The sequence below is a fragment of the Ambystoma mexicanum genome, chromosome 1p (genome assembly GCF_040938575.1).
Source record: "Ambystoma mexicanum isolate Mex_15411 chromosome 1p, UKY_AmexF1_1, whole genome shotgun sequence".
NCBI lineage: Eukaryota > Metazoa > Chordata > Amphibia > Caudata > Ambystomatidae > Ambystoma > Ambystoma mexicanum.
In genome coordinates, this window is record NC_090921.1 from 698462999 (window position 1) to 698485707 (window position 22709).

Below are 22709 nucleotides of genomic sequence, written 5' to 3' on the forward strand. Positions count from 1 at the left end.
CATCAAATAATCTGTGTACAGTAATATTGCATGTCCCTAACAAACTTTTTAAAACATAACCTTTTCAGTTGCTATTTTTTTCGACCCTTTCATTCCTTGAATTTCTTCTAAGGTTTCCATTTCGCTCAAGCTCAAACAATTGCCCCTTAAACAATCACATGGATGCGCAGGTGTATTGAGGGTCCAACCAAAAAAGCAACTCATGTGACCTTCACTCAGAAGGCACAAAAATGCCTAGTTTGCAACAACATATTGAAATCCAGTTATGAGAACCGCTACTCCCATACACCTCCAGAGTCGCTGTTCCCAGCAAACAGTGCAGATGGTGGCCTTAGTTTTCAAAACTTAGGACGCCAGTCTGACGGCAATATTATTCCAAAAACATTTTAACCCATGCACACTAATTGGTAGTGGAACAGGAACACGAACTTGCATTTAAACGTATGACTTTGGGGACAAGAGAACTCCACTTTTTCAGTTTGTGCTCCCACATTCCATCCCAACCCCCTCAAAGGTCAGCTTCTGAAGTAGTATTACATAAGTGTGACAAGTACAATGCTGTCTTGTTTTGTATGTGGTTCTGGCGATGCCCGCGTACACCAAAACATTAAAAGATAGCGGGGGGACTGAACAAAGCTGACGTACTTGACGCTGTTCCACAACCAAGCATGGAAAGTGCCACATGTTTGTGGGCACAAACCTTTTCCCCCATTCAGTCTAAGGGGAAAAGAGACGTTTTCAGAACCCCCCAGCCCCTGCCCTTATAATTTCCCTCCTCCCCCATGGACTAAACATCAGCAAACGTTCCAAAGAACTTTAAAGTGTCCGATATATTTTTTTTGCAAACTTTGGTGAGGATTCGTCCAAGGGGAATACAGTTGTAAGGCACACAAAGTGCTCTTCCTATGGAAACAGCAACTTCACCATAACTAGACAGCCCCTAACGTGCCTATGTGATATGCTGCAGTGGTTGTGGGTGTGATGCTGGAAATGCATCGGAGGGACAGGGCCTCCGTATCCTTGTCCTTTACTGCTTTTTATCGTGTGTTCTGTCGTGTTTTCCGTGCAGGAGTTCATGTGGGACTCCTGGCGGTGCAGCTCTCTCTTTTGGTTTAGTGAATGGACCCGTGGAATACCCTTATGGCACCCATGGGTGGGGGGTACAACCCTGTGCCCCTAGTGTATGTTTTTGGGCACCTGTGGGTGGCCCGCAGAGCACGGTATGGGCTAGTGGCAGCTCCATGCTGAATTTGACAGGTGCGCAGAGTATCCTCCATTTTGGGTTACCCTGGCCCTGCCATTGGGATCAGTTTATTCCGGATGGAAAACGAAATGGCCCCTGTGGCCTCTTGCTTCCTATTACCTTGTTTTCCCAAAGTCCTGGGAAGCCCTGACTCTATCCCTGTCAGGATGCTCAGGTCCTAGGCGCAGGAGCGACGCAGTACTAACCACCCCCTCAATGGTTTCAGTGCCTGTAAGTCAGAGCTTACACAGACCTCTTTAACCAGAGCGGGGAAGGAGGGTTAGGATCTCGATGAGTGGATAGGTAGAGGGATTTTAGGATAACCGGATTGAGGGTTGGGGAGAGGTTATGGATGGGACTGGGGATTTTAGGGTAAACGATGTCTGCACACTTTCCTCAAACTGGCTGGTGGAACTGCCGTAACACCTTTACGTGTAAAGGTGTTTTTCCTTCACCTTACCCTTAGAACAAACACGTAGGTGCTCCTTTGAGCACTACAGTAAACATACTAGGATTAGCAACAAACAATTGTTGACATGAGCCCATTTACGTTTTCATGAACACAGTCACATGCACTAGCACACTTAGATTTTGCTTCAGTCTTTGGAAGTCCTGTCCTGCAAAGGCTGTCAAGTCCTGTGCCACGTCCTTGCAGTCCGAGATTCAGGTTCAAATCAGGTTCAAGCTAAAAGAAAACAAAGGACAAGCATTAGCGTATGTCTTACGTTCTGTTGGCCTCTCACTCTCTCACAAACTCACTCAACACGCATTCAACGTTTTAATATATATATATTCCACGAATCTTAGGGTGCGCTGCCGCACGTGGCTTATCAAGCCCCAAGTTTTACAGTTTGCCCAAAAACACGGTCTTTTCTCAGACCGGGTGCCCCAAACTAGTGCTCCTCCATCTCATGCGCCCTTCCGGCGTTTTCCCCACGAGACGAATGCACCTGAAACCATGCACACTTCCTTCCTTCACTTTCGCAAATGTGACTTTCCCGTGAACCCGCCCACTTAGCTTTTACGTGATGCGCAGGGGCTCTGGGGGGGATCAGGCAATGCCCCCTGCGCTTCCCCTAAGGATCCCAGACTCTGCTTGGGCTGAGCGGCACTTATCTTGTATCAGCGAGGGGCCGGATCGTTGTTCCAGTGGCTCTGGGCCCCTCGCGTATGGATTCCGGGGAGCTGCTGGGCTTACGTCCTCTCTCCTCGGGGCTTGCGCATGGGCATTCGCGAGCCACACCCAGCGCGGCTTCCCATTGGCTCCCGAGCCCGCGAAGCATGCTGGGGATTGTAGTCCTGGCGAGCCAAACGCTGGGATTTGTAGTTTGTAGCCGCATTTTGTCTGCAGAAAGGGCATAACAGCCCTCTAAAGTACAATACCCTTCTGGATATGGGTTTCTTCATGGTCCCTGGCCCCACAACTCCAATAGTACTTGGCCTTAGGCCAAGCCTACTCCTGACAGCACTCCCCCCTCCCACAGAAGGCAGGCCCTCCTGGTTTATCAGGGTGGTTTTTGTGGAAAGTGCACAGCAACCGTGGGGCATGCACATGGTGCGAGGGTTCCCAGGAGCGGTCTTCAGGCCCGTACCCCACCCAGTCAATTAAATAATAGATTTGGCCATCCCTTAATTTTTTGGAATTCAGAATAGCTCGAACTTCATACTCGGGTTCCCCTTGTATGAGTACTGGGGGTGTTTTTTGGGTGCTTGCGCCAGGCGGAGCTGGTTTCAACAGTGACGTGTGGAAAGTAGGGTGAATTTTCATCTGGGGTGGCAGGGCTAGCCGAACCGCTACTGGGTTGATTATTTTTTCTATGCTGAATGGGGCTAGATAGCGAGGTTGTAATTTTTTGGGCCCTTCTAACCGTAAGTTTCGGGTGGACAACCATACCAGATCGTTTTTATGATACACAGGGCTGGCACGTCGATGTTTATCGGCATATTTTTTGTATGTATGTTTGGCTTTTACGAGATTATCCTGCACCTCCTTCCAAACCTGCTCTATTCCGATCCGTTGTCCTGCCAATGTAGGCAATACCGCTTCTGCTGCTGGGACGGATAAAGGTAAAATCCGTGGATGTCTTCCATACAAGCAGAAGAACGGGGATCGTTTTGTGGAAGAGTGAACAGCATTGTTGTATGCCAATTCTGCTAGCCAAGTGTGTTGAACCCACGTCGTCTCTCGTCCTGCGGCCAAGCAACGCAGGAACTGTTCAAGTCCTTGGTTCACGCGTTCGGTTTGGCCATCCGTCTCAGGGTGATAACCTGAGGATAATCGAACTTCCATTCCAATGATGTTGCAAAACTCGCGCCAGAACCTGGAAGTGAACTGTGGACCCCTGTCAGTGATTATACGGCATGGAAGGCCATGAAGGCGAACCACATTTTGCAAGAACAAATCTGCAATTTCCTTGGCTGTTGGAACCCCTTTACAGGGGATGAAATGAGCCATTTTTGAAAAGGCATCTACCACCACCAGTATGGAGGTGTAGCCTTGCACTTGTGGGAACTCGACTATGAGGTCCATAGTGACTGTATGCCACGGTGTAGTAGGCGTTGGCAGGTGACGTAGGAGGCCCGCTGGTTTCTGGTGGTCGGCTTTATTCCGGGCACATATTGCACACTGTTGCACGTATTGCTGAACATCAAGCCGTCACCTTGGCCACCAAAAATGTCTTGCTACCAATTCTAAAGTCTTTGCCCTACCGGGATGACCCGCTAGGGAGGAGTCATGGCACCACGACATCGCTTTTTCCCGTAGAGATATAGTAGGCAAATACAAAGAATGCCCATGATACGGGAGCCCATCCTTAATGGTGTGCTGGGGATCCAGTTTGCACCATTGATGAAGGTTGTGCATGGAAAGCTCTTTTTGGATGCTCTCAAAAATGTTGGTGGTTAAACCCACTATCTGTGCTGGGGAGACTATTGGCCGAGGCACAGTTTCTATTTCCTCAGAGACCTTGTCTGGATAGCGGGACAAAATGTCAGCTTTCCGATTGTTTGTTCCGGGTCTGTATGTGATAATAAAATCAAACTCTGCGAAATATTGGGCCCAACGCAGTTGACGCGGACTCAAGGTCTTGGCAGTCCTAATAAACTGAAGGTTGCGATGGTCGGTAATAACTGTCACTGTGTGACGTGCCCCCATCAAATAGTGCCGCCACTCGCCAAAGGCTGCCTTTATGGCCAATAGTTCCCTATCTGCTATGATGTAGTTCACTTCTGCTGGAAGCAGTTTCCTCGAATAGTAGGCTACTGGGTGTAAGAGGCCCGTCTGAGGATCCCGTTGGGACAGAACGGCTGCCAGCGCATAGCTGGAAGCGTCCGTTTCCACCACAAATGGTTGGGACAAGTCCGGATGTTTCAATACCGGCGCATCGGTAAAGGCCTTCTTGAGCCGTTGAAATCCCTGCTCAGCCAAGGCATCCCAAATGAACGGGCAGCCTTTGCGCAGAAGTCTTGTGATCGGAGTGACCAGCTCAGAGAAATTCTTGACAAACCGTCTGTAGAAATTTGCAAATCCCAGAAAGGATTGTACGTCTTTTACATTGGCTGGCGGGAGCCAATCAAGAATGGCCCTTACCTTTTTTTTATCCATTTGTACGCCTGTCGGAGTAAGGTAGTACCCCAAGAATTCCACGGTAGTACGGTGGAATTCACATTTCTCTAGTTTGGCATATAGATGGTACTCTCTTAGCTTTTGTAAGACAGCGCGTACATGCTGGACGTGATCTTCTAGGCTGTGAGAATAAATGAGGATGTCATCAATGTACACGACGGCACATATGTCCAAATATTCCCGAAGAACCTCATCTAAGAAATGCTGGAAGGCAGCAGGTGCGTTACAAAGACCAAATGGCATAACCTGATATTCATACAATCCGAATTTGGTTCGGAAGGCGGTTTTCCACTCGTCACCTTCGCGCACCCGCACAAGATGGTAAGCCCCACGAAGATCCAGCTTAGTATAGATGACTGCGTCCCTAACCTGATCTAGAAGGACGGGGATGAGTGGAAGTGGGTAACAGTTTTTGATGGTTATCCGATTCACCCCGCGGTAATCTATGCAAGTCCAGAGTTCCCCGGACTTCTTCGGTACGAAGAACAAGGGAGAAGATATCGGCGAATTAGAGTGTCTAATAAAGCCATTTTGTAAGTTGGCTGTTATATACTCCCGAAGGTGTTCGTTTTCAGCCTCGGTCAAGGCGTATATACGGCTGCATGGTAACGTTGCCCCTGGCTCTAGATCTATCCGGCAATCGAATGGCCGATGTCAGGGCAGAGTTTCAGCGGCTTTCTTATTGAAGACGTCTGCAAAGTCTGAGTACTCTGTGGGTAGTTCTTCTGAGCGCGCTTCGGGTTGAACACCGGTAATGCCTGCGACTTGAGAGGCCGCGGCCACCGGTTGTTCACAATGCTCCCGACAATAAGGAGAGCTAAATTTTACCAAGCCGGAGGTCCAACAAACCTGAGGATCATGTTTTCTCAACCAAGGTAACCCTAAGATAAGGCCGAACTGCGGGGCAGCAATTAAGTCAAAGGCAATATATTCCCAATGCCCAATACCACAACTCAGGGTCACTAAATGAGTGTTATGTGTAATGGGATCCGAGCATAGAGGTGTACCATCAACAGCGCGTACGGGCTCAGGTTTTGCCTTTTGTTGGATAGGGATACCCAAACTGGCCGCAAACTGGATATCTATAAAGTTACCCGTTGCCCCCGAGTCAATGAACATGGTGACCTCTTTTGATATACCCTGAAAACCAAGACACCCCCTTACCGAAATGTGTGGGGCAAAATTGGGACAACCTTCAATTGGGGCCCTGCAAATAGTCAGGCTCGACCGGGTGACCCCCACTACCGACGAGCCGAGGCGTTTCCCTGAGTCTTGGGCTTTGTGGGGCATTCACGAACAAAGTGTCCGGACTTCCCACAGTACATGCAAACACCATCTTTTTTCCTTCGTTCTTTTTCTTCTTTTGATAGGGGACCTCGAACCGACCCAATTTGCATCGGCTCGTCTCCATCGGACTTGTCCATTGACCCTCGTGTCCCTTTAAATTGGTCAAACCTTACCGCTGGACGTGACTCCCCTTTCTTCCTATCCCCCCGTCGCTCCGCCTGACGATGATCCAACCGCATGGCCAGATCAATCATATCCGAGCATTCTCGGGGTTGGGGGTCAACTTGGGCGATAAGAGCTTTCAAATCATCCCTCAATCCCTGATAAAATAGGGACATGGATTTGTCGCGTGGCCATTCGGCTTCGGCTACCAATCGGTTGAACTGAGTGACATACGTCACTAGTTCCTTGTTTCCCTGCCTCAATGTCAGCAATTCTCGATACTTACACAAGGTGGCAGCCCTACGATTGAATATTTTCTCAAAATCACTGAGAAACTCGTCCCAATCATATAGGATAGTATTGTCCTTTTGGACTAAGGGGTTTGCCCATGCTGCATCATCTCCTGTGAGATAGGAGATAACGAATGCAGTCCTAGACTGATTGGACCGGAATGCTGCCGGCTTCGTAAGGAAATGGAGACGGCATTGCGTAATAAAGGTAGAGAATTTCTGTGGGTCTCCTGCATACCGCTCAGGTGGTGCCAGAGGAATCACAGGCTCTGGGGTGACTTGCACCTGTACTGGTGCGTGACCCGGCAAAGGTGCTGTTTGTGCGGCCAAACTACGTACCTGCGCTGACAGCGTGACATAGTCCTGTCTGGACGCCGCTAATTCGCTTTGTAGGTCCTGTAAGACCTTGGCGATCTCTTCCATAATGGTGATGCGGGTTGGCTACACCACTCAGGCGCCTGAGTATTACGTGGGCTTGTGCTTCTGTCAGGATGCTCAGGTCCTAGGCGCAGGAGCGACGCAGTACCAACCACCCCCTCAATGGTTTCAGTGCCTGTAAATCAGAGATTACACAGACCTCTTTAACCAGAGCGGGGAAGGAGGGTTAGGATCTCGATGAGTGGATAGGTAGAGGGATTTTAGGATAACCGGATTGAGGGTTGGGGAGAGGTTATGGATGGGACTGGGGACTTTAGGGTAAACGATGTCTGCACACTTTCCTCAAACTGGCTGGTGGAACTGCCGTAACACCTTTACATGTAAAGGTGTTTTTCCTTCACCTTACCCTTAGAACAAACACGTAGGTGCTCCTTTGAGCACTACAGTAAACATACTAGGATTAGCAACAAACAATTGTTGACATGAGCCCATTTACGTTTTCATGAACACAGTCACATGCACTAGCACACTTAGATTTTGCTTCAGTCTTTGGAAGTCCTGTCCTGCAAAGGCTGTCAAGTCCTGTGCCACGTCCTTGCAGTCCGAGATTCAGGTTCAAATCAGGTTCAAACTAAAAGAAAACAAAGGACAAGCATTAGCGTATGTCTTACGTTCTGTTGGTCTCTCACTCTCTCACAAACTCACTCAACACGCATTCAGCGTTTTAATATATATATATTCCACGAATCTTAGGGTGAGCTGCCGCACGTGGCTTATCAAGCCCCAAGTTTTACAGTTTGCCCAAAAACACGGTCTTTTCTCAGACCGGGTGCCCCAAACTAGTGCTCCTCCATCTCATGCGCCCTTCCGGCGTTTTCCCCACGAGACGAATGCACGTGAAACCATGCACACTTCCTTCCTTCACTTTTGCAAATGTGACTTTCCTGTGAACCCGCCCACTTAGCTTTTACGTGATGCGCAGGGGGCCTGGGGGGGATCAGGCAATGCCCCCTGCGCTTCCCCTAAGGATCCCAGACTCTGCTTGGGCTGAGCGGCACTTATCTTGTATCAGGGAGGGGCCGGATCGTTGTTCCAGTGGCTCTGGGCCCCTCGCGTATGGATTCCGGGGAGCTGCTGGGCTTACGTTCTCTCTCCTCTGTGTCTCGAGCACAAGCCCCGTGCCTCGGGGCTTGCGCATGGGCATTCGCGAGCCACACCCAGCGCGGCTTCCCATTGGCTCCCGAGCCCGCGAAGCATGCTGGGGATTGTAGTCCTGGCGAGCAAAACGCTGGGATTTGTAGTTTGTAGTCTCAGAAAGGGCTTAACAGCCCTCTAAAGTACAATACCCTTCTGGATATGGGTTTCTTCATGGTCCCTGGCCCCACAACTCCAATAGTACTTGGCCTTAGGCCAAGCCTACTCCTGACAATCCCTCCCCACTGACTGGCTATTGGGTGGAAGTGCCATATGTTGTTGTGAAGGCCTGGCCAGACTAGCTGGAGCCTTCCCAGTGATGTATGTTGTGGGTACCTCCTGTGGGTGGGACCCGGGTGAATAGAGTGTGTGACGAATATGCATTCTGTGTTGTGGATGTCTAGTATCTGGTGGTTGACGCAATGATTAAGACAGCCCTGCCCGAAACCGGTATGAATGCAGTTGGGAGTGTTGAATGGCTTGGTACTTGTCCCAATACACATAACTTGTTGTAAGTGTCTGGAGAGAAGTGAATGGCCTGAATACCTTGTGTGCCTGATTGGCTGCCTGCCTGCATGAATGCCCTTAGTCGCGATTGGATGCTTGAGTGTGACCCAGCGGAATGAATGGGAGATCAACAGTATATCTGGGGACCTCTCACTGCTAGGAACCGTTCAGAAGCTGAAGTCCACTACGACGAGTAACTGAAGCTTGACCTTGAAGCCCCGCTGGTCGAGAAGAAGTGCTGTTGCTCTCCTTCACAATATGAAAGCTGCTGTGTCTCCCAAGGACTGACCCAGAGAGGACCTGGTAAGGCGCCCTCTTCCCAAGCTACGAGGGACCATCGTGCACCAGCTGATCTTTGCCAAAGCTCCCTGGTAGACAGACCTACGACAGGCTGCCGACCCGAGACGGGGACTGCCGCGGAATCCCAAAGAGAAGCACCCGGACTGTTGTCCGCCATTGTCGACGACCGGAGCCGCCATGCTCCCATTTGCCTAAGAACTTCATTTGATCATCGGACGCTCTCGTCTGCATCGTCGCCCGCTTTATCCCGCTGGAGAAGGCCCGACCGTCGATGCGCCGAGGAGCATCCGCCGGTGGGTTTTCCGCCACCAAAAGACCACAGAGACGCCGATGACTTGACGCCCTTGCTGGGCCACAATTCTTCATCCTCTCTTTGCGGTCCAGAACTATCGTCACCGAGGTGCCCCGCACGCCTCTTCCTCGAAGGACGCCAACGCTCCGTCGTCGACGAGCACCGCTAGGAATGAACCTGCCACTGCCGTAGTTCAACCTGTTCTCCGTCAGACGTTCAACGACCCATGACTCCTGCCTTAAAGGGAGGGCACTCAAGAAGGGCCGCGATTCCCCTACACCGAACGCTGAGTTCCTCGACGCCTCTCGACGATCCGTGGCTCCTGCTTTAAAAGGGAGTCACTCAATGTAACGCTCACCTGGCTCCCACGGAGGCGCTGGTCTGGGTTGCTGTGGCCTCTTCAAGCCTGATGCGCAGAATTCGGACCACCAATTGAACGGGACCCCCAAATCTTGCTTGTCGGGCCCGTAGGATTATCCTTCTGCAGATGAGAAAGGGGATTAACTGTCTGCCGAATAGTGTGCTTGCTCCCCCCTTCCCACCTTCGTTCTTCTCTGATTCCTCCAAAACCCCCGGTTTAAGCTCACCTTATGGTTTGGAAGGATGAACTCTCCATCCTGGTTCTGGTGCAGGGGCGCACGTTCGTCCAGTTACTTCACTGGTTTTCAGAATGGCGCTGGCACATCCACTTGACTTTTCTGAGCGATACGCCATAAGTATGAAGATGCAAAAGTTCAAGTGTGAGCCTCCTTTTATGTTGTCTTTTCTGTCCTTTATTTCAGGTGCAGAACAAAGGCGATGCGTTGAGGGGTTAAATTGCCGGTGGTAAAATCAGGTGAGTTAGTGATGAGGGCGACCCCTCTAAATGTCTTTATAATTCCCCAGTAATGTCTTTTGTCCTTTCCCCATAGGGGCCGGGGTGCGGTACCTGCCAAAGATGCGGCGCCGACCCGAGATGTGGAATGGTTCACCAAGAAAAGCCGGTAAGTAATATGGCTGAAAATTCGGCTTTCCTCTTGTGTTCCCTTGCTCACCTTTTGTCTCTTCTTCTCTCCCCTAGGTGCAGAGATGTGGCGACCGGTGCTGAGAGCCGCGATGGAGCCGGGCGGCGTCTCGGGAACAGGTGAGTGAAGCGCGGCGCTGCAGCGAGCAACGCAGTGCTTTTAAATGGAAGTCTTCCTTCAGGAATGCTGGCGTGAAGATTCCGGATGCAGGTAAGAAGGTTGAGAACCTTTCGCTTCTCTTATTCCCTTAGAGGTGTTCCAGGTTCGAGGCGGGCGTGGCTGGAGTCCAGGTGCAGGAGCAGACACGGTGAGCGTTCAGCTGCTGGGATGCAGAACAACGCGAAGCACGTGTGGCTGTCCGGGCGTGGCTTAAATAGCTTTGGAAGAAGTTCCAGGTGAGTATTCTTCCACAGCCCCACCCAAGTAACAAAATAGTTCCTTCAGAAAAATAGTCCCTCCTAAGCCTCATTTGGCTTGGTTCTTCATGCAGCATGGTCTGCATCAGGTGAGTGTGCAGCATGGTCTGCTTCAGGTAAGTGCACCAAACACTTCCCCTTATGAGCCTGGCGCCTATGGCGCCAGGACTGATGTCCAACATGAGCCTGGCGCCAACGGCGCCAGGACAGAGTCCAAAGAGCCCCTATAAAGGGCCGCTGGGCTTTTACCCGGGGGCGTGATGCCTGCTCCCGGGGGTGCTGGGCCTGGCCTGGTGCTCCGGGGGTAGGCATCATGACACTCAAGAAGGATCGGTCGACGCATCTTCGGAGAACTCTACTCCACCATGTACATTGGGGGGGGGATAAAACCTTAATAGGAGGAAATAAGACTATTGAACAATATATTGGACTGGGTTTGTGCTATATATCTTTATTTACAGGTTTCCCAGATGGGGGGATCTCCACACAGAACTGTGCCTAGCGGTAGGGGTCAGCATTCTGCCTATTGTTTCAACCATCTTGCGTTCCTTCCTATCTCTATTGCTGGTTTCCTCGTTATTGATCTGTGACATTTTTACCGTACAGTTGATGCACTTTAATGAGATTTGCTAACATTGGTGGTACTACTTTAGAATTGTATATATTTATCATTGTTGACTTCCGAGTACAAAGTGCGTTATTGTGATTGTGTACATACCTTTGAATATTAATTATATAAAGACTGTGTTTTCAGTAATACAGTGTGTGGACATTCCTTTGTGGGGGTTCGGGGACTACGCTGTACTTAAGAACCAGCCTGCATCACCTCCCGAAAAGCTGGGCCTTGATTGCTCGTCCATTGCTACCTTATAGAGAAACTTGGCTGTGGTCTTCTGTGCCTCTCCTCTACCATATAGAGAGCAGTCTTTACAGTGGGCAGGACCTCGAGATTCGCATATATGGCCATAGATATTTGGATGTATGGGTGTACATTGGCTTATAAGTGCACTGGGTGTAAAGTTTATAACCACCACCATGCCACCTTTGTGTCAGCTTCCTGTTCGACACCCTTACAATCCACATAGACTCCCACTATCATATGCCTTTAAGCTTGTGTTCCTCCATCTTCAGAAATGTTCATCTTGCCGTCATCTATCCTTATCCTTCATTAACGTGTCCTTTTCCGCTTTTATGAACTTATCAATCATATTTGTATTACTTCTCCCTCCTTCACTTTTTCTCCAGTCCTTATGCTTTCCCTTTGACATGTCCCCTATCTACTTAAGTGTCCGTGTGCACTGTCACAGGGCTAGAGATCTGCCCCGGTCAGTTGGGGGAAGCGACCCCTCTGTCTGGGTTGGGAGGCCTACCAGAGTTTATGCCAAAGAAGCCCTACCCAAGAGGCGGGCTGTTGAAGTTGGGAGAGCCCCAGTCCCCATCCCTTCCCCCTATTCCAGGTTGTTTTAAATAAGTTCAACTATCATCCCATGACTCCACAGCAACATTCTGGCCCGTGTTTGTTTTTCCTTTTGAGTTGTAGAATCTACACCTGCAACTGCCATAATGGGGCTTCAAGCCAGCACACTGAGGGGAGAGTGAGCCGGGCAAACAAGAGTAAGAACAGGACGTGCAGCAGCCTGACAAATGTAAACCGCTACAAGACCAGCATCACAGGGATCCTTCATGCAGGTCTATGCATGGAGCCTTCCAAGGAAAATCATCCAAGTGGAAACCAAGACCCACCTAAGCACCACGGCAGAGCACGGCAGGTGCAGTGTGCCCAGCAGGTCTAACCTCGACTTTGCACGTACCTGTAGGAGGACCACAGAGCTTCTTCCTCACCAAACATACATTCATAAACTTCTGGGAGACCCTAAAAAAAACTGGACATTAACTGTTGTCTGTCGCCATTGCTGGAGACTGGTGCTCATGCAGACAAAAAGTGTGGGGATTAAGACCCCTTTGGAATGTTTGAAGCATGGTAATACCTCCCAGGGAAAAGGGCAGTGAAGGTTTGGCTCGGGGAACCAGCAGAGAAAAAAAGCAAACAAATGGGTAAGGGAGACCATAAAAGGATGGACAGGAAACTGGAAGGTGTAGGTTGTTGGAGTGAATTCAAGGGAGGAGCAGGAGGACCAAGTGACCAGGCAGAGGAAGGACTGCACAGAGGAGTGTGGAGCAGAATTATTAAAGACATATCCAAGGTGAGGTATTGACTGACTGAGGGAGATGGTGTGGGTGGTGGTGAGCAGTAGTGTGAGGGGGTAGTAGTGTGGAGAGAGGGGTGCTATTAGTAGCATGGCGAGGGGAGTACTAATTCTGTTGCGAGAGGGAAAGTAGCTGTGTGGAGAGAGGGGACGTAGTAGTGCAGTGAGAGGAGTAGTAGTGAAGCGAGAAGAGAGTAGAGGTATTGCAGTGGAGAGAATGAGAGTAGCAAGGAGTAAGGTTGGAGGGTAAGTAGGTGGCCCAGATTAACATCGGAGGGATAGAGGAAGTGTCAGGGAGAGGGAGGAGAGACTGTGGGTGGAGTCTAAGGGAGTAGTAGGGGAAAGGGAGAGAGACAGTCACAGGGAGATGAAGAGTGTGAAAGGATCTGAGCAAGTGGTGCCCGAGCCTTTGGAAGGCACAAACCCTCCTGTTATACCATCTGTGGGAAACCTAAAGTAGGGTCCACCTAGATTGTTCCCTCAGGAAGCTTTGGGTAGTTTGATAGTAGGATCGCCAATCTCCAGAGACCATTCCAAGCCTATTGAATACAAACATAATAAAAACCCTTTAACTGTCTACAAGAGTTGGTGTATTCTTGATGCCATTTGTGACAGCACAAACTCAATTTTGTTTCACCGCACAACAACCAAAACTATTGGCTTTGTCATTGCTTCTTTATGTTGCTAATCGTTTGAGATACATATACTTGCATGCCTGAAATGTGTTTTTCATAAACTGCTTTGGCTTGTGAATGTTGCAATGGTACATGTCAGTAACATGATTCACTGTCATTGCTGATGTAATCAAAACATTAAGTTGCTTCATATGAGACAAACACGAGGGGATATTGTGGGTGCGTATTTTTCCATTGTTTTTGTATAAACAATCCTGTCAGTATACTGATTACTAATATGATGTTTCCTCAGTTGAAGACACAAATGAGCCAATTGCTTAAAGGACATGACCACTTGCAGGAGGAATTCTCCATGTTCTTCGATCATTTGCGGCCACCTGCAAGCCGAATGGGAGACTTTGAGATCATTAACTGGACAGAGGAAAAGGAATATGAGGTACTGCTATATATTGCATTGCTGATATACACATGGGTATACCATTGGGGAATTGGCAAGAATGAGCATGAATTCTGATTCTCCAGCATTGGACCTTTCATGCTTCGAATGATTCCTAGAAGAGCCTAGAGCTTTTCTCCCCTTCATTGATCAGGGCGGAAAGCACTAAAGGGAGGTTGATAGCAAGTGCGGATGGCAAGAATTTCCAGTTTGTTGATGGGGGGCCGTTTTTGAAGAATGTGATGTGTGCAGTACCTTTCAGTGGCTTTTGTATATTTAACTTTTTTTATCGGTCAGCTGAATCTGCCCCATCAGCCACAGAACTTGCAAAAGGTGCAATCCATACTGGTTGTACATAGCTTTTCGAGACACTATTTATCAATTCCCCACTAGGTGGCTCCTTGCCATTCAAGGGGGTGGAAGTGCACTGTGAAGGGGAGGAGAGTGTGACATTGAAGTCCTTTCAAGCACATAGGCTTTCAGACACCGGTCTCACTCTATAGCAGTGGTGGCTGTATGGTTGAAAGGTTACCTGGTGCATCTGTGATAAACTAGGAAACCATGATTCGAACTTGGTGTGAGTCTCAACAACAGGATGACCCCAAAATCAACTGCGTCCCAGAGGCCCATCTGCCCTGTGTCACAGATGGCCTTAATAACTTGCTGCCTCAAGGTGCCGACTATCTAACTCCCTCAGGTTCTTCCTATCTTCCCCTACTCTCAACAAATGTTAGTGTTCTAATGGGAAAGTTAGGATTGTGCCTTAAAGTTACTCTGTTAGATTCACCTGTTTCCACTCAGGTCCACAGTTACATTGCCCTTCTATACCTGCCTCCTCTTCTGCACTCCTCCCCACCAACCTTCTTTCCCTCCTATGTTTCACTCAGCCTTCCTCATGCCTCCACCATTTGATAACTGTACTCCTTTTCCTCCTACTACCACTCCTGCCTACTCTTCCTCTCACCCTACTATTTTTCCTTGCTCCCTAATACTCCTCCTCTTGCACTACTACTCATCCCACATGACTCCTACTCCTCCCCATACCACTATACATCCTCACACAAAATTCCCACATGATAACTCCTACTTCTACCACTACTCTCCTCCCACTATTATCACTACTCTTCACCCACTATTATCACTACTCTTCTCTTCCACTCCACAAACACCCTCCTCCCACCCAGTACTAATAAATTCGCATTCACTTCTTACACTAGCTCCTATTCACCTCAAACATGCACACTCGCATTGCAGTGCTCTTGCACTATTTAAGCAAGTACCTCATCTTTTCCAATAAACACTTCCATAATCCGCCACTCCTTCCTTCCTCCTGCTGGTCTTAGTCTACCACCTTCTCCTCTGACCTCACTCAGACATTGGCCAGCTTTCCTTAGCCAGTCTGCTTTCCTCTTTGCCCTCCCTGAGTGTGTTGTGCAGGAAAAAAATGTTTAAATGGGACTAAGCCCCGCCTACTTTCTCCACGCTGAGCCACGCGGGTCAGCGAGCTCAGTGTCCCAGCCTGTGTCTGGGTTTCCATGGCAGTGGTTCTCCCCGCTAAGTATAGTCCCAGGAGAGGGGTCTGTCCCCTCTCTCAGTTCCCTGGTGGTTTATATTGAACACAAGTCTTTGGTGGAGCACCCGCCTGGATGTCAAAACGAGCTGCTAATTGGTGTGTTCTTACGTTGGTCCTGTGACGCTGCTCTTTTTCTCAGGCTCTCCCCAATGGGACACTGTAATCACGGCATCCTGGATGGTTGCTTTGGCTCATATGTCAGCCTCTGCAGCTCTGACACAAACATGGGGTGTTGGTTGAGGTTCGGTGCTCTGCTATTCGCCTGCTTAGCAGGCCCTACAAAAGGTAGAGAACTGGTGTGCATCTTTGGGTAGAGTATAAATATATACTGCCAACACATAAACTGGCACCAGGGAAAGTGGTCAGGGTTGGAGTCCCCCAGTTGCCTTCGCAATCTTGACAATGCCAGGATACTGGCCTTGTCAAATCCACCATTGTTACTTTTAAGGCATTCAGCACATCATACATTTTAGACCTCTGGCATTTATTCTGCATTTTTGTGTTATCTTTCTTATCATTTATCTACTGTTATGCATTTGTTGTTATATTCTCACATTTTTGGGGTGCAAGAAATAAGCAAATGTTGGAAATACCAGTACATGTGTGCAGTATTACTTGTTTAATAATGTTATCTAACCTCTTCTGTTTACAGTACAATAATAAATGAATTGGCCATATTGGGTTGGTATGTACTACAAATAGAAACAGAAAAAATCTAGAGTATTCTTCTTAATTCCACTCCGCAAGTTTATTCAAAACGGCGTTTTTCATATCCTAGTTAAACTGCCTTCCATTTGCTGACCTTGCCCCTCTCATCCTTCGACAGTGGACAGCAACAGGATCCCTGAAAATGTGCAGGGTGCGGACACCTTGCTAGTGGCCTGACCCAAAAAATGCACTCTGTAGGAAATTGAGGCGGTGGTACAGTGTCTTTTGTCATTCTGCCCCACTGCCACTCATATACTTTACTGTACACTTGAATATTCTCTTCTCTCCTCCTATGACTGTTCTTACAGCAAAGTGGCACATTCACACCTGATATACTGTTAATCCCTGTTAGTGATTTTAAAGAGATCACACTTTCCAATTAACTCACTAATGGATGTTTGGAGGTTGTTACCCCTCGGGTCCCAGGTTGTGTGGGGTTAGAGTTAGGTCAGAGTTGGCCAAGACCAAAGCTCATTTAAGGTTTTTCAATTATACTGCAGTATATCTTTTTTTGAGACGTTGCAGTAATTTATCTCGAACCGTACAATACATCAATACAAGTTGATCACCAGAAGACAGGATGACCATGGTTGCTCCCGTTGGGAGATTTATTGCCACTGCCTAGTGGAATATGCTGTTGCTCAAGCAAGGAACTTTTAGTGATAGTGCCAGCACATCAGCAAAGGCATTTTGAAATGGGTCAACGTTAGCACCTAGCTGTATATACATTTAAATGGATAGCCCAACCTATTTCTTAGAGACCATGAACGGTGGAATCAAAAAAGGAGAAAGGAGGCGCACTGTGCTGCAGCTGTCTTCAGTTTTGTTCCTTTTTAAAGTGATCCAGCATAACACAGGCATTGTTACACTTATTGATCTGCAACCGTTTGCTCACATATGTTTGGAACTGCAGCTTCCATCAGCCCTAGCAACCATTTTCAAAGGCAAGCAATCAGGGAAGCCATAGACCAAAACAGAGGAATTGCAGGTTGCAGATCTCCATACTAAAGCTAAAACGGGCTTTGCCAATGCTAGTTTTCATTTGTGTTTGTAAACCTTGCTAATGGAAATAGAAATGGACACTGGGAGTCGCAATGAGCCTTTTGTGCTGTTTTACAGTGCAATGCGTGTCACTTTGTGACCAATTGTAGTGTGACATATGAGGATAGGTTAGTGATGTTTTTCTCTTCGCCAAGATTAATCATTATGGCCTTGAATGTGAAACAGTGAGAGCGCTAGCCTTCAATAGCAAGAAGCCAGCAGAGGGGTTTGACTCTCCGCAGCCAACAGTTTTTTTAATTGGCCTTTAAAAAAATATGTTCTGGTTCATTTGTGTTGATCTCTTCAAGTAAATAAAATACACACAATTAAAGAGATTTTTTTCCCCTTTATTGTGACACTGGTTGCACACACTCAACCTTAGCCAAATCTTACACAAATCAATAATTCCCATACAAATGTTAAAACATTGTTAAAAATCACAAATCAAATTATTTTTACATTTTTTTAAAATTGTTATAGCTGATATTTATCAACTTTTCAATATTGAAAATGCAAATTTACAAAATTTGAATAAAAGTTTGACGCATTACCTTTACAATTTAACACATTGCCATTACAGTTTACAATCTACAATTCGGCACACTGCGTTTTGCTATTGCTTAATTACTTCTTACTGTTGTGATGATACGACAAGTTTGTGTTCATCTAATTTTAGCTCGTATAGAAATGCAATTGCTCTTATTGAAACCGCACTAGAGATGCCAGAGTATATAGTTTGCCACAGTGTGTCAGATGTCGAAACACTGAATGGTTCCGTTATCTGTTTGAAGTATTTCACTCGATGGCTTAGGAGTGTCTCGCACTCAGTGAGTAGATGTCTCAATGTTTCAGTTTTATCTTGCTGTTTACAATATCTACAATACTTTTGCTCACTGTTGATGAGCTTTCGCCGAGCCATCACCTGTCTTGTTGGCCAAAGATTGAGTCGCAGTCGAAGGAGGTCATTTCGATGTTTCATAGATGGAGACCTAATCAAATATCGTTCTGGATAGGTGTGGTTTTTTACTGTGATCGTGGTGGAATCAAGGTCCCGGTAACTGGAGCATTTGACTCTTGTTTTATCCCAGTCAATAGCAAAAATCATGGTTTTTATCTCCATAGGATTCTGAAGCAGTATTGACAAGGAGGCATCTATCGACGCAATAGTGTGGATGACTTGATTTCGCCATTTGCATATGAAGTTGTCTTTGGATGCAAAGATATACACGGCCAGTGTTCCCAATACCACGGTTGAGTTCCAGGCTAATAAACATTTTCTAAATAATGCTATTATTAGCCATGTATATCTCATGTAGAGGGAGATCAGCCCCAACTCGTATCTGATGATGGGTAGTGGGGTTGATGTCGGTAAATGAAGAACATCCTGTTAGGCAGAAACCTGTGCAGTTCCCTTGGGGAACACTGCAAAAGATTTAAGACTACAGGTAGAGCAGTAAACCCCTTTGGTAGCAGTCTGTACCACCCAGATTTACCTGGTAGCTGTGGCTGAGCAGTCAGACTTCTCTCAAGAAGAGTTAGGCAGTATGTAAAGTATACACAATATGTACCAAAACACAATAGCACAAGCAAACACTGACCAGAGCTTGGTTTCAAAAGTATATAGTTATTTATTTAAAATACACATAAGTTAAAAACACTCTAGCAAAAATATAGTAAAAGCACTTCAACACAGTTATACTGAAAGTAAATTCAATCCTTTCTCCTATCTAGACAACTCTAGGTTAACACCACTTAATTAAAACAGAGGTGAGTGCTTAACGTTAGATGACACTCTAGTAGTTTCCAAGAAAGGGAGAGAAAAAGCAGAAATAGGTTAGACACACCACTCTAAGGTCCAGAACATTTGCAATAGGCTTAAAGAAGAATAAAGTCACAGGTGAGCAAAAGTCACTAGGCAGGGCCCACTCTTAGAGTAGCCGGAGCGAAAATGTGCCCAAGATCACACTGTTAGTTAGAGATTCAAAGTCTTGCAAAGAGTCAAAAAGAGTTTAGAGTGGCTCAGAAAGTTTAGCCAAAGTGTCCCAGGCACTCCCAGGTTCGAAAGCCGGGGACTAAATCTACCCCGTACAGTCGGTAGCAAGGGAAGCCAGGCGGAACACAGTACCTTAAGCGGAAAGGATCCTCCAGCGGGGGCAGTTGTTCCAGGCAGCGACAGCAAGGCTCGACGTCGGTCAGGGGAGAAGAATATCTCGCTGAAGAGCAGAAGAGAAAGGTCGTAGCACTGCCCGGGAAGAAACCAGCCGCGGAGTCCTCCGGTTAAAGGGTTGGTACCGACTTTCGCGGTATGGGGGTAAAGTGTGGTATTCCGGATGCCGGGGTGCTTGGCACAGGCAAGGCGGCCACGAGATACCTCAAAAGGACGGAAAGAAGGCGAAAACTGGTTGTCCCCACCAGTCAAGGGAAGGAGCCACTCCGTTAAGAGTTCTCCTCGGTCGTCGGGAAAAAGTGGTGAGACGGTTCAGCAGGGCTCCACCGGGTGGTGTCGTCGAAGCAGGTCGGCTCAGCTCTTCCCTCGTCGGATTCTTGGTCCTGTGGCGACTTCTGAAGTCCCAGTCCCCAAAGCCCTGCTTTTATGCAGCAAACCCCCATTCACCCAGCCTAGCTGTCACTCAAACATGCTAAGTGGTGAGCCGGGCGGCTCACCACTTGGGCCAATCAGGACGGAGTGCGACTTGAGTTACCAAGGTAACTCAGTCCAGGGTGCCTAAATCCCCCTCCACCCCTCCTAAGTACCCCAGACAGAGTGGCACCACTTTGGAGGGCTTCTGTGGAGAAGCCCGCCAAAAGTGGAACAAAGGGCTCCACTTTGGGTCAGAGTTACAGAGGCGAACACCAACGCCATTTTAGAATCAAGTTTTGGCAAAAAGTCCCAACCGGAGTTATAAAAATAAATATATAAACCGGCGGTATGTTTAAGGCTACCGTAAATAAATAATTAAATGTGTTAGCCTAAAACAATGGGAAATCCCATAGGGAAATATTCGCGGTCGAATATAAAAAGTAGTTTCCACTGCCACCAGCCAAAACTCGATCAGGGGGGACGGAGACGTGCCCCCTCGACTAACAGACCCTGGGGCAATCGAATTGCCCCAGCCAGTACGTCCACAATATGATGGTTTGTACTGGTTCTGTTCAGGATTCAAGACTAGCAAAGTCTTTGGTGACTTTACATGCCCTGGGAGACAGTAGTCAGTCCCAGGGTATGGAGTCTATGTTGGGGAGTCCCTAGGACACCCCTGGGTCACGGCACAGAGGGTGCTGTGTGACCCACATCACAAAAATACATGAGGCCCTATGGAGTAAGAGACCCCATAGCCCATTCAACACAAGGTTTAACCAAGAAAACACACTTCAACATGTCCAAGAGTGAGGGTAAAAGAGTCTCACTCTTGGCAGGAGAAAAAAATTAAACCCCAGAAATCCAGCAAAGCTGCTGGGGGACTCACTAGGTAGGGAAATTCAGCCTAACCAGAGAATTCTCCCTAACACTCGCCCCCCCCAGACTAAGGGACAGGAGGATTTAATCCACTCCTGGATGAACCTCATACCTCTAGTCGATGATATACATCCTAGAGAGTCCATCAGCATTTTGATGGTGACACCTTGACCTATGTTCAATGGAGAACTCAAAGGTTTTCTTTTGCAAGCTAACGGACCTACAGACCCTTTGAGGAACATCAGTCTTTTTGTTATAGGGGATCTGGTTGACCAGTCCCTCAGAAGTTGGTACAACTTCTGAACCTATGTTAGGCTTTTTGAAGGGGTCCTTATAAAGGATTCCCTTAGATCTAGAGGGGCCTCCAAGGTTCCTCACCACCTCTCTTGTGGGAGCAGGTTGGGTCTTAGGCCTCTTGGTTGGAGGGGTTGGGGTTAGGCAATGTACCTGCTTCCCCTTCCTCTTAGATCTACCTTTACCTATTTTAGGAGTTTCCCCCCTAATATTAGGATTTGAGTTGGGGTCTTCAGTAGAAGGTCCAACAGTCCGAAGGTTTTTGGCCTTAGACTTTTCTTTTCTGGTTTTCCACCAGCACTGAGAATTACCAGTTCTCTCGGGTCCAGATAGGGGCCTAGTTGGTCTATCCACCTCTTCCTCAGAAGCAGGGGGAGTCAGAGACTCTGAGACTAGGGGAACAATGATGGAGCTTGGTTGGGGCGCCCATGTTCCTAGCATACTATCCTGAAATGTGCCTGGGTTAGAGGTCAACTTACTAACACCAGGGCTTGTAGTGGGGTTCTCAGTAGAGGGTCCCACAGGCTTAGAAGGGTCCTTCAAGGTAGCCTGTCTAGCCAATTTGGTTAAGTTCTGTTTCTCCATACTGGGAGGCCTGGGGGTATGTGACACTACTCCTAGAGTTCTTAGGTCATTCCCCAACAGGACCTTCCCAGGTACCTCAGTCTGAACACTGACAGGGATCCTCACTGTCATGTTGTTACACTGAATGAGGGCTGGTAGAATAGGAACCATTTGGACAGGGCCTCCAGACATTTTAGTGGGACCTTTGGGTGCTTTGGCCACATCCTCAGGTTGAAAGAAGCTTTCATCCACTACTGTTCTGCTGGCCCCAGTGTCTCTCCTGGCAGGAGTATCCTGGCCATTGACAAGAACACTGTCCACATAATACACCTTAGAGTTAACAGGTAGGGAGTTATACACAACCCTATTCTGGGGACTAACCAGACCCATAGGCTCTAAGTTTACAGTTGCTTGAAGACCCAAGGGTTCTTCAGCAAAGAGTTCAAAGTGGGCACTAGCCATCTGTACTTCATCCTCAGGAGTGAAGGCTAAGGAGACTGTGCTGATCCCTGCAGGTTTACCCTTGCACTTGGGATCTCCTTTGATATGGTCAGTACCCTGACAGACATAGCATTGTCCAAATGCTCTCTGGAAGGGTGGCTTGTTCTGACCTCCTTCTGGCTTGTGGCCAGAAGGTACAGTAGCCTGACTCGGTTTACCCTGGGGCTTACCCTGGTTATTTGGTTGTTTGTGGCCCTCTTGGGTATGGGAGGTATTAGAATTCTCTTTGGGGTCCTTTTTAGGCTGTTTCTCCCCATCCTTCTTCTGAGTTACCCCAGAATCCTTGTGAGTGGCCCTGTTGGCAACCCACAAGTCAGCAGCCTTAGCTAGCTTCCTAGGATCCAATTCCTGTGAATCAGCCAAGTGCTGTCTGAGCTCAGGAGAGCAGGCATCATAAATTGACTCCAACATAAAGAGATTTCTCATCCCCTCATAAGTGTTCACCTTGTAACCCTTAATCCATCCCTCTAAGTTTTTCAAACATTCACTCACCCAGGTAGCCCAAGGGGTACCATCATGCTTTTTGAGGCTCCTAAACCTCTTAAGATACTGGGAAGGGGTCTTCCCAAACCTAGCTATCAAAGCTAGTTTCACA

The 22709-nt window shown here is 48.0% G+C and overlaps 1 protein-coding gene across 5 annotated transcripts in view; it reads left to right on the forward strand.

The window, feature by feature from the left end:
- Window positions 1–22709, forward strand: part of GON4L (gon-4 like) — a 2357623-nt gene that overhangs the window by 1980210 nt on the left and 354704 nt on the right. For all 5 annotated transcript variants that reach the window (XM_069649947.1, XM_069649953.1, XM_069649967.1 and 2 more), the window contains one exon: window positions 13833–13976. In XM_069649947.1, the coding sequence (XP_069506048.1) occupies window positions 13833–13976 (144 nt within the window). The remainder of the gene's footprint in view (window positions 1–13832; window positions 13977–22709) is intronic.